This window comes from Manis pentadactyla, chromosome 3 (assembly GCF_030020395.1).
Source record: "Manis pentadactyla isolate mManPen7 chromosome 3, mManPen7.hap1, whole genome shotgun sequence".
NCBI classification, from domain to species: domain Eukaryota; kingdom Metazoa; phylum Chordata; class Mammalia; order Pholidota; family Manidae; genus Manis; species Manis pentadactyla.
Window position 1 is genome coordinate 134,949,799 of NC_080021.1, and position 12,486 is coordinate 134,962,284.

At 34.6% G+C, this 12,486-nt stretch overlaps 1 protein-coding gene across 6 annotated transcripts in view; it reads right to left on the reverse strand.

Annotated features, from left to right (window-relative positions):
- The window catches only part of ERCC6L2 (ERCC excision repair 6 like 2), a 210,056-nt gene that overhangs the window by 110,769 nt on the left and 86,801 nt on the right, over positions 1-12,486 (reverse strand). For 5 of the 6 annotated variants that reach the window (XM_036904383.2, XM_036904385.2, XM_036904380.2 and 2 more), the window contains exons 7-11: positions 7,685-7,825; positions 6,536-6,649; positions 5,523-5,642; positions 1,580-1,651; positions 856-1,001 (exon numbers count right to left, since the gene is read on the reverse strand). In XM_036904383.2, the coding sequence (XP_036760278.2) occupies positions 856-1,001; positions 1,580-1,651; positions 5,523-5,642; positions 6,536-6,649; positions 7,685-7,825 (593 nt within the window). The remainder of the gene's footprint in view (positions 1-855; positions 1,002-1,579; positions 1,652-5,522; positions 5,643-6,535; positions 6,650-7,684; positions 7,826-12,486) is intronic. The other variant, XM_036904381.2, reaches the window with a different exon arrangement.

Consider the following 12,486-nt stretch of genomic DNA (forward strand, 5'->3'; position numbering starts at 1 on the left):
TAAAACAAGAGGAAAACCAAGAAAAAAGATGACATGAAATCCGGGAAAAATGGATGTCAGAGAAGTGAAAGAAGACTTAAAGATAGCAGTTCTCTATCAGGTCTAGACAACAGCCAGTCCAGATTGAAAAGAGTACAGAAGCCTTTAGAAGGAGGTTCTTCAGGATACAGAGGGTTTAATGGAGGAGAAAGTGTAAGCATGAATTAGTAATATATTGAAAATTATTATTATAAAAGACAAAAAAAACCTGAGTAAGAAGTCATGATTGACTTAAATCTTTCTTAAAGTATGCACATGCTTTAAAAGGTTTAATGAGAGATTCATAAATAGGTGTTAGAACTGATGTAACTTTTGTAAAACCTATAAATATGGAGCTGCTCAGGTTGAGACCAGGCAGAGATGGAGGAGGTAAATGCCTGGCCCACCAGGCACAGGGGGCTCCCTAGGGCTCCTTGAGCAAAGTCTGAAAACCATTGCTACAATGATTCTCAGTTATTCAATTAATAACCTGATTATTCAATTAAGTCTAATCATTCTGACCACAAGACCTGAGTCAAAACACTACCACAGAAAATTCCTAGGAGGAAACGTCCATTTTTGGATTGTTATCTTTATAAACCCATTAATATAAGGAGAATTCAGAGATAATAGAATTAAGAGGAAAGGTTAGGTAAAACTCAAGATACTGTTATTTCAGTCATAATTAATTAATTCTTCCTGATTCTCCTTAAAGCCAAATAAAACAAAGCAATATAAGCATAACCACTGAAAATTAATCCCGTAATAGTTTAAAAATTAGCCCAAATCTTGAAAGCAGTTAGATAAAAATCAAGTTATCACATTTTATTTTCTTACATTGTGGAGACAAGGCAAATGTTAACATCTTGCGTTCTGTTGAACTCTTTCACGATCCTGAGCCTTTCCTCTGACTTTGTACTTCCATCGAGCCGCCGGTAATCAAGCCCAGATGCCATACAATACTGCTGCAACACATCGAGCACCTGGAGGAGAGGCACAGAGGGCGCAGGGGCAACGTCACTGTTCTCGTACAGATAGAGAGGCGGCATTTATTGAGTGTTAGGTACTTCTGCTCACAGCCTTTCTTTTAATTACAAGAGCAACAGGTATTTCTCTGACTTTCAACCCATTAATGTATTTCTTCCCACTATCCTGCAACTGACTTTAACATTCAGTAAACTTTGTTTTTAAAAAACTGAATTTTAGGATCCTTTATTTTTACTAAACCCGAACAAAAATTATTGGCAAATCATTCATAAATATATTTTATTATTTGTCCTGTTTTCCATATTTTAAAATCTCTTAAATGCCTAGAGAACACTTTAATTAAAAACAAACATCAACAGAGATTTAAAAATCTATTCTTTGAGTTTAATATTAACAGTTACCCTGATATAACTGAGATTTAAGCATCTGTTTTAAAAGCTGCTTACCTCACTACCATTTCCTACACAGCATGTTTAAGACAAAAAAATGTGGCTGGAGGCTGTCATGTGTCTTAGGCTTTATACCTCAGGAGTCAGGGCTGGGCCATCAAGAACACACTTCACGTGAGACTCACCTTGGTGGAAAAGGAGAAAAGAAGAACTTTATCTTTGTTTTTCCTGCAATGATTTAAAAGCTGCTGAAGGACCTGGAAATGAACCACAGAATATCAGTGAACCAGTTCCAACTAAAAGTATACTTTGTACATAATAAACATCACTGGAGAATTTCTTAAAAATTATTTTTATACAATATAACCTTAGTTGTCTATCCTAATTCCTTTCATTTTGCCAAGTTAGAGAAGTAAAGTATTAGATGTTACATGAAATGTTACTCATCATCATATTGTCAAAAATGAGGTAAAGTTCCCAAAGACTTTTATTTCATCTCATCTGGTTTTAATAAAAAGGAAGCATTTATATTATGGGATATATTTAAATAGATTAATTTAATTTCCCAAATACACTTTCTTTATACCTACAATATGTTCAGAAGCTAAATTACAGAGCACCATTCCTTTTAGGAAGTGCTTGAATTTTCTCTAGGTAAATGTAATGAAATGTGTTTTGATACATAGATGTTCTAAAAGTCTTTATATTTATCTGCTGAAGATAGTCAGACATACACTTCTCATTTTCTCTCCTCTATTCCTCGATTTACAGTAAGCCCTGACTTTCAGATTTGATTTTGACCTCAAAATGACAAAAATTTGCCTACACACACAGTACTTTTGTGGGAAACAAATAATCCAAAGCCTGAGTATAATAGTAATACTATTATTCTTAAAATAGCATTTTCATGTCTGGCAATGACAGCTCCAGAACATTGGAAAGCAATCTACAAAGGAAAGAAAGGAATTCTCTTTAGTAAGCCTGAGGTTTTTCTGAACTATGCAATAAACAAGCAATTTTATTTACTCCATGACAAGCATTAAAACTTTAAAGTTAAAAAAATTATTCTCAGTATAACACTCTTAATAGTTGAGCAAGGAAAGATATTGTACTAACTCTGACCCCTACCCACCAAACCCTCAAAAAAAGCTATGAAGCTAAAAAAAAATCTATTCAGATAACAAATCAGATGGTGACTACAAATGTCACAGATCCGGTAAACATTATTTTAATACTTGAATAACATAAACTGAGATTTGCATTAACTTACTTCTTTGTAAAATAATGGATTCTGTATAAAGTGTGTGCACTTAAATTTTACACAAGACATTAACTTTTTAAAATTTAGGTACTTTATTTTTTAGAGCAATTTTAGATTTTCAGAGGAACTGAGTAGAATATACAGGGAACTCTCTCCCTCTCTGCCCTCCCATCGTCACTCCTCCCCTGCACACAAATTTCCCTTATTATTAACATCCTGCTTTAGGGTGGTGCATTTGTAACAGCTGACAAACGAATACTTACAAATTATTATTAACAGAAGTCCACAGTTTACACAGGAGTTCACTCATTGTATTGTACAATTCTATGGGTTTTGACATATAATGACATGTATCCACCATTACAGTATTATACAGGATAGTTTCACTGCCCTAAAAATTCCTGGAGCTCCATCTATTCATCCATGCCTGCAAACCCCTGGCAACCACTGATCATTTTACTTTCTCTGTAGTTTTGTCTTCTCTATAATGTCATATAGTCAGAATCATACAATGTTTAGCCTCCTCAGACTGGCTTCTTTCACTCAGCAATATGCATTTAAGGTGCCCCCATGCCTTTTTGTAGTTTGAAAGCTCATTCTTTCTACTGTTGAATAACTTCCATTGTCTGGATACATCACAGTTTATTCACCTACCAAAGGACATCTTGGTTGCTTCCAAATTTTGGCAATTATGAATAAAATGTTATAAATATCTGTGTGCAGGTGCTTGTGTAGATGCAAGCTTTTAGCTCATTTAGGTAAACATCAATGAGAACAATTGTTGGATCCCATGGTAAGAGTGTGTTTAACTTAGACATTGCCACACATAAATGGAAAGATACTGCACACTCACAGATTGGAATAATTAATATTATTAAAATGTCTATACTGCTCCCAATCCCTACCAAAATTACAACAGCATTTGTTACAGAAAACAACAAATAATCATAAAATTTGTATGGGACCACAAAAGACTCAAAAAGCCAGAGCAATCTTGAGAAAAAAGAACAGAGCTGGGGGCATACTTACTCGTTTTGAACTGTATTACAAAGCTATGGGAATCAAAACAGTATGGCACTGGCATAAATAAAGACACAGAGATTAGTGGAACAAAAATAGAGAGCCAGAAATAAACCCACACATATATGGTCAAATAATTATAACAAAGGAACCAAGAATATATAATGGGGAAGGACAGTCTCTTCAATAAGTGATGTTAGGAAAACTGGACAATCACATGCAAAATAATGAAACCAATCTCAAAAGGATATGTGCACTTCCCATGTTCACTGCAGCTTTCTTTACGACAGCTGAGATGTGTAAACAACATGTAAGTGCCTCTCAACATGTCAACAGATAAAGAGAATGTGGTGTGAGTGTGTGTGTATACATGTGTGTATGTAAAGCTTATTATTCCTTTTTTAATTGAAAAAGAAAATCCTGTCATTTGTGACAACAGAGCTAGGTCTTAAGGATGTTACACTAAATGAAGTAAGTCAGAGAAAGACAAACACTGCATGATTGCACTTAGACGTGGAACCTAAAAAAAAAGAAACTCACAGGTACAGAGAACTGGTTGGTGGTTGCCAGAGCAAGGAGTGGGAGGCAGGCAAAAATGGGTGAAGGTAGTCAAAAGGTACAAATTTCCAGTTACTAGATAAGTAAGTCCTGGGGATGTAATGAGCAGCCTGGTGACTATAGTTAACAATATTGTATTGTATATTTTAAAGTTGTTAAGAGACTAGATCTTAAAAGTTTCTATCATAAGAAAACAATTGAACTATGTGAGGTGACAGATGCTTTCCAAACTCACTGTGGTGATCGTTTCACAGTATACACACATATCAAATCCTTATATACACATATATGAAAACCTGAAACTAATATGTTATATGTGAGCTATATCTCAATAAAAACACACACACAAGTTTTTCAGGTAATCTTCCTAGCTTTTATTTTATTTCTTTGAACTTAGAGGACAAATCAAATCAAACTATGGTGAGCTTATGTTGATTAACTGCTAAGAACATTTCCAGGTTTTTAAGAAAAAAACAAAAACAAAAACAACTGATTACTTTGAATTACTTCCTTTTTGTTTCTTTTTTTGCCAAAAGAAGTAACTTTTTTCCTTAATTAAAACATAAAGTTGGGAATTGTTCTATAAAAATCATTGAATCCATAAATAAAGATTCTTAATCACTGTTAAGGGGTTAAACGACAAATTCTGTGGCAAAGAGGCCGAAAGCTATCAGTGTTTCATCCAGGGGTCACCAAATGCCCAGAGGCCTGGGTCATGTTTGGAGCACCTAGCCTCACTTTCACAGCCCTCCTTGCCAGCACCTATAGGTCAGTTTCCCTGTCTCAGATGAGATTAAGCAATTCACAGTCCAGGTCAGCAAGTAAAAACAAGAGACAGAAAACTCAGTCTAGACATAAGAGGCACTGTCCACCTTGAACTCCTTAAGAAGTTCCTTTCTGTAATTCCAAGCTGCAGCCTGTCCTCACCCTTCTACCTGGCAGTAGCATTTATACGTCTGCTGATGATCTCCTTAAACGTTTGCAGGCAAGCTATTACATATGTGGTAACAGCATACATTTGTTATTAGGGCGTATTAAGATGGCATGTATCTAGTGCACCAATAAGGAAACGCTGAGGAACGTTTGCTTTAATGACTGCTAATTGAGAACCTGCTGTCGCAGCACACACAGTTAGCTACTAAATGCTAGTACAATTCTGCCAGCTGTTCGTGCTGCCATCTCTTCCGAATGATCAGGCATCTGTTCTGGTTAGCTGGTGCCCCATCCTACCTGATAAATATTTTGTGTATCATCCTTGTGTGTATGCAACCTGAAAGAAGAGCACTTACTTTCATTTTTCCACTGTATTTGGGGTCAGAAAGTGTTTCAAAGGTTGCATCTTTACTTTTCTGCACAAAATCTGGGAATCTGGAAAATACCTGATCACATATCCTTTTAATAATTGTTTCCTTAAGGGAAAAAGGTAGAAGAAAAGAAATTTCAACTTAACACATTTAAACATCTATGAATTGAGATTGTTTATGAAAAAATTCTTTTTAGAAGGAATGCTACTACTTTGAGGATTTTACCTCCGCTATGCCAGACTAATAATCAGATTAATAATACAGAAGACCTTAAAATGACATTCATATATGGCTTTGATGAGTTCTACAGTAATGATATGGCTACAAATTTTATCATTATGTCTTTAAAAACTTCCAAAACAAGGAAATGAATGCTTCCCAAAGAGCAAATAGTACAATTGAAGAACAATATTAAATTCTTATTAGATTTAAAAATTACATTTAAATAGTATCAGATTATTACACAAAAATATAGAATAAAAAAGCTTTAAAGACGTTCTTTTTTATGTATGTTGTGCTCCAGAATAAAACACAATTGAAATGACCAAAATAAATGATCAAGTTATGCCTCAACTTTGAAATTACAGATTTTTGTCATTTTGGGAAACACTCCTAATATTTAATATACAGATTATTATAAATCCTTATTTTAATCCAGCAGATTAGATAAATGCAATCAGACACATTAGTAGACATGAAATTGACTTGTCAAATATCTCACTTAGTAATTACATCAAAAGATGTTAGGAAAATAAATACTTGAACATTATCTGAGGCATAAAGAAGTTATTTTAATTTAAGCTTAAGTTTCTCATTTTGACTAAAAAAATTAAGTGCATATACTTCTTTGACACCTCAATTAAAAAACAAGCCAGTCAGTTTCCTCTTAAATCTCATGCAAAGATACCATAAGGATATTTGGCTAAGACATTTTATGCCAAATATAAAATACTTATACCAAATAGCACCGCAAAGCAATTCAAACAGCCAGCACAGACCTGCTGTTTGGACGAGCCGGCAGCCTGCAGCAGAGCAACGTGGTTCGCTACCTTCTGAAGGACGGCAAGGTAACTGAAATACAGGGTTTTCACTGTTTCACCATGGGAATTAGTCTGTAACCAGAAAAACACTGAAAATAAAACAAGTAAGGGACAAAAATGGCTATGTAACTACTTACATCACAAAATATATCACTGACAATAATATTTATTATCTGGTTACTATTGGCACGATACATTCTGAGAAAATGATGGTCAACTGTTACCCAAAATATCCATGAATCACTAACATGGAATTATAGTTTTGGTGAATCAAAATAGTGATGTTTTTAATAAAAGAGGGAGAAAGTCCTCATCCAGAAAGTATGTATCCTCATGATAACACAAAGACAGAAAATGCTGCTGAAAGGGATTCCTGGTAATAAAACTCTACAGTATGGTGTCATGTCATAAGGACCCCCATAACTCTCTCCTTTCATTTACATGCCGAGATTTCCCAGGAAACTGTACTATTATAAAAAAGTGAAGTAATTAAAAAACAGAAAAATAAATGAGAGCTGGAATAAATATCAACCTAGAGAAATATTTACTTAGGATCCCTCTATGAATGTAGATATGTGACTTACAACTTGATAGTAAAATAGAGAGGTAGGAGAAGGAAATATAGCTAGAAGTTAAATAAAAAGCTACAAATTAATATCTGCTTCTAGATAAAAATTAAGTACTTACTTTATTGTACTGATACACACTTTCTGTTAATACTGTCTCACATCAGAATAATATTTAAAGCCTGCTATCAAACAGTAAGTAAGTTTACCATTAGTGGAAAATTAGAAACTTCCTGAAAATGAAATGAAATTTCTAGATGAAAGTAGGATACTTCCCAGTTAAAACTGAAAGGGAGATATCAAACTGAAGCTACTTTCAAAAACTAGTTTTTTGAAAAGATATTTCAATATTATATTTTGCTGTGATTACTATCTGATAATGAAAATTATTTCTTAAAATTACTCCTTTTTATAAAAAGGCTTCCAAAGTTAAAGAACTGTTGAAGGAAAAGTTATTGCATCCAGTACTTACTCTGAAACTAGAATAGAGTACTAAGTAACCAGAGGCAGGATAGTAAAGACGTCATACTGGGAAGCTTACCTTATAACAACAATTTCTCCTTTTCTGGCCACTGCTGCATGTACAAGGCTGAGAAGACTGAAGGATTAAAGTCATGTCTTCTGTTTCTAATACTGTTTGATAGACAGCTTTTTGAAAGTCCGTCAGAGAACAATACACCATCTGCCAAGATAAAACAGGAGATAATTATCAGTATCTTTTCTATAGCAATAATAGCCACAGTGTACTTCAGATTTAACAGATTGTTAACAGTGAAAACTGCTCATAAACTAATTTATATTTTGTCTAGATACATCATTATGACAGTTTCTTCCAATTCTCCTATATTTTGTGTCACCACCCTCCCCCTAAACTATATAAACTATAATTTTATCTTCAAATAAATCTGTTTTTTAATTAAAAGGAATTAAAATAAATATGAAAAACAAGTTATGTGACTTCTTTATACATTCTTCAATATATTGCAGATCTTTCCAACATTTCATATTAGCCCATCATACAAATAAGTGATTAAAATTTAGGTCAAATAAACATCTAGATAAGGAAAAGAAAAGAGTATTTTAGAATAGTATGAGTAATATTTACTGCATTACTTGAAAACTTAGAAAATGAAAAACTTCATATTACTAAAAACAAAAAGTATTTGTATTTAATATCTTGCAATGAATTCCTAAGATTAGTAAAGATAAGAAGTACACATAAAGAAAATATAAGTTGCTGTTTGTGCCCAAATTCAAAAAAAGAAGAAAATATGATAAGATAATGTCACTAAGTTATGGAGGACACAATTTACCTTATATTTTTGGTAGCACTGGGAACTGGTAAAATTCTTCCACACAGAGCTGAATGAAATTAGGGTAATAAAGCTAAATATATCCCTACTGGGGCTTTAAGGAATGTGAATAAGAGGGAAAAGTCATGTATGTGTAAACATTTATATGCGTATATAACGACAACAGAATATTATTGCCAAAAAATGACAAACATGCCCATGTGACCCTAGGGAAGTTTATACGAAATGATCATTTTAAAACATATACACATAAAACATAAGCTATGTTTTGACTCTACCTCGAATACAAAGGTACATATAAGAATACTAAGGGAATACAGAAAATGAGGTCAATGATTAAGGTACGGAGGGAATTTTGAGTAATTATTTTTTCCACACTTTACTGAGATTTAACTAACATATAACATGTGTAAGTTTATGATGTACAACATGAAGACTTGATTTAAGTACATATTGCAAAATGATTACCAAAACAAGGTCAGTTAACACATGTATTACTTCATAATTTCATATGATTATATTTTTTGTGGTGAGAACATTAAGATCTATTACTTTGGCAATTGCCAAGTGTGCAATGCAGTATTGTTCACTATAGTCATCATGCTGTGCACTAGATCCCCAGAACTTACTCATCCTATAACTGGAAATTTGTACCAGCTGACCAACATCTCCTTGTGTCCCCACCTCTAAGACCCTGGAAACTGACATTCTACTCTCTGAGGGTAGCTTTTTGTTATACATCTATTCCACATGTAAGTTAGATCATACAGTATTTGTCCTCTGACTTCTCTTAGCATAATGCCCTCAAGGTCCATCCACACTGTCACAGATGACAGATTTCTTTCTTTTTCATGGCCAAGTGATATACCAATATAATATATCTGCCACACTGTTTTTATCCATTCATCTGTCAACAGACTTAGGTTGCTTTCATGTCTGGCTATTGTGAACAATACTGCAGTGTGCATGGGAGTACAGCTATCTCTCAGAGTAATTTCACTTCCTTTGGATGTATACCCAGAAATGGGATTCCTGGATCACATGGTAGTTCTATGGTTGATTTTCTGAGGAAACTTCATACTGTTTTCTATCATGGCTGTACCAATTTACATTCCTACTAATAGTGCATCCTGCGTCTTCTCCACATCCCCACCAACACTTGTTATTTCTTGTCTTTTTTGATAATAGCCATTTTAGCAGGTGTGAAGTGTGAGGTGGTATCTCGCTGTATTTTTTATTTACATTTCCCTGATGATCAGTAAGGTTGAGAATGTTTTCACGTGCCTGTTGGCCATCTGTATGTATTCTTTGGAAAAATGTCTATTCAGATGCTCTGCCCATTTCTTTTTTATTAAGGTATCATTGATATACACTCTTATGAAGGTTTCACATGAAAAACACTGAGGTTACTACAGTCACCTATATTATCAAGTCCCCTCCAGAATCCATTGCAGTCATTGTCCATCAGCATGGTAAGATGTCACAGAGTCACTACTTGTCTTCTCTGTGATACATTGTCTTTCCCATGAACCCAACACACCATGCGGGCCAATTATAATACCCCTCAAGCCCGTTCTCCCTTTCTCCCTACCCACCCTCCCTCAACCCTCCAATTTGGTAACCACTAGTCCCTTCTTGGAGTTGGTGAGTCTGCTGCTGTTTTGTTCCTTCAGTTTTGCTTTGTTGTTATACTCTACAAATGATTTGGTACATGTCTTTCTCTGCCTGGCTTATTTTACTGAGCATAATACCCTCTAGCTCCATCCATGTTGTTGCAAATGGTAGGATTTGTTTTCTTCTCATGGCTGAATAATATTCCATTGTGTATATGTACCACCTCTTCTTTACCCATTCATCTATTGATGGACACTTAGGTGGCTTCCATATTTTTGCTATTGTAAATAGCGCTGCAATAAACAGGGTTGTATATGTCTTTTTGAATCTGAGATCTTGCTTTCCTTGGGTAAATTCCTAGGAGTGGAATTCCCCGGTTAAATGGTATTCCTATTTTTACTTTTTTGAGGAAACTCCATATTGCTTTCCACAATGGTTGAACTAGTTTACATTCCCACCAGCAGTGTAGGAGGGTTCCTTTTTCTCTGCATCCTCGCCAGCATTTGTTGTTCCTTATCTTTTCCATGTTGGCCATCCTAACTGGTGTGAGGTGATAGCTCACCTTTTATTCTTAGGTAGTTTTTTGAATACTAATTCAATTTCATTGCTGGTAATATGTCTGTTCAGATTTTCTATTTCTTCCTGGGTCAGTCTTGGAAGGTTGTATTTTCCTAGAAAGTTGTCCATTTCTTCTAGGTTATCCAATTTGTTAGCATATAATTTTTCATAGTAATCTCTGATAATTCTTTGTATTTCTGTGGTGTCCATAGTGACTTGTCCTTTCTCATTTCTGATTCTGTTTATGTCTGTACACTCTCTTTTTTTCTTGGGAAGTCTGGCTAGGGGTTTATCTATTTTGTTTATTTTCTTGAAGAACCAGCTCCTGCTTTCATTGGTTCTTTCTATTTGATTCTTTTCAATTTTATTTATTTCTGCTCTGATCTTTATTATGTCCCTCCTTCTACTGACTTTGGGCCTCATTTCTTCTTCTTTTTCTAATTTTATTAATTGTGAGTTTAGACTATTCACTTGGGATTACTACTCTTCTTTCTTGAGGTAGGCCTGTATTGTTATATACTTTCTTCTTAGAACTGCCTTCACTGCATCAACAGATTTTGAGGTCTTGAGTTGTTTTCATTTGTCTCCATATATTGCTTGATCTCCGTTTTAATTTGGTCATTGATCCATTGATCATTTATGAGCATGTTGTTAAGCCTCCATGTGTTTGTGCGCCTTTTTGTTTTCTTTGCACAGTTTATTTCTGTTTTCATACCTTTGTGATCTGAGAAGTTGGCTGGTACAATTTCAATCTTTTTGAATTTACCGAGGCTCTTTTTGTGGCCTAGTATGTGGTCTATTCTGTAAAATGTTCCACGTGCACAAGAGAAGAATGTGTATCCTGCTGCTTTGGGGTGGAGTGTTCTGTAGATGTCTGCTAGCTCCATCTGTTCTAATCGTAGTTCAGTGTCTCTGTCTCCTTATTTTCTGTCTGGTTGATCTGTCCTTTGGAGTGAGTGGTGTGTTGAAGTCTACTAAAATGAATGCATTGCATTCTATTTCCCCCTTTAATTGTTAGTAGTTGTTTTACATATGTAGGTGTTCCTATGTTGGGTGCATATTCATAATGGTCATATCCTCTAGTTGGTCTGACCCCTTTATCATTAAGTAATGCCATTCTTTGTTTCTTGTTACTATCTTTGTTTTGAAGTCTGTTTTGTCTGATACAAGCACTGCAACTCAAGCTCTTTTCTCCATATTATTTGCATGAAATATATTTTTCCATCCCTTCACTTTTAGTTTATGTATGTCTTTGGGGCTGAAATGAGTCTCTTGTGGGCAGCATATAGATGGGTTCTGTTTTTTAATCCATTTTGCATCTCTGTGTCTTTTGATTGGTGCATTCAGTCCATTTACATTTAGGGTGATTATCAATAGATATGTACTTATTGCCATTGCAGACTTTAGATTCATGGTTACCAAAGGTTCAAGGGAAGCTTCTTTACTATCTAACAGTCTAACTTAACTTGCTTATTATGCTATTTCAAATACAATCTAAAGGTTCTTTTCTTTCCTCCCTTCTTTTTCTTCCTCCTTCACTCTTTATAGATTAGGTGTCATATTCTGTACTATTTTGTATATACCTTGACTGACTTTGGAGTAGTTGATTTAATTTTGAATTTGCTTAGTAATTAATTGGTCTTCTTCCTTTACTGTGGTTTTATTTTCTCTGGTGACAGCTATTGAGCCTTAGGAACACTTCTATCTATAGCAGTCCCTCCAAATTACACTATAGTGATGGTTTGTGGGAAGTAAATTCTCTCAGCTTTTGCTTATCTGGAAATTGTTTAATCCCTCCTTCAAATTTACATGATAATCTTGATGGTTAGAGTATTCTTAGTTCGACGCCCTTCTGTTT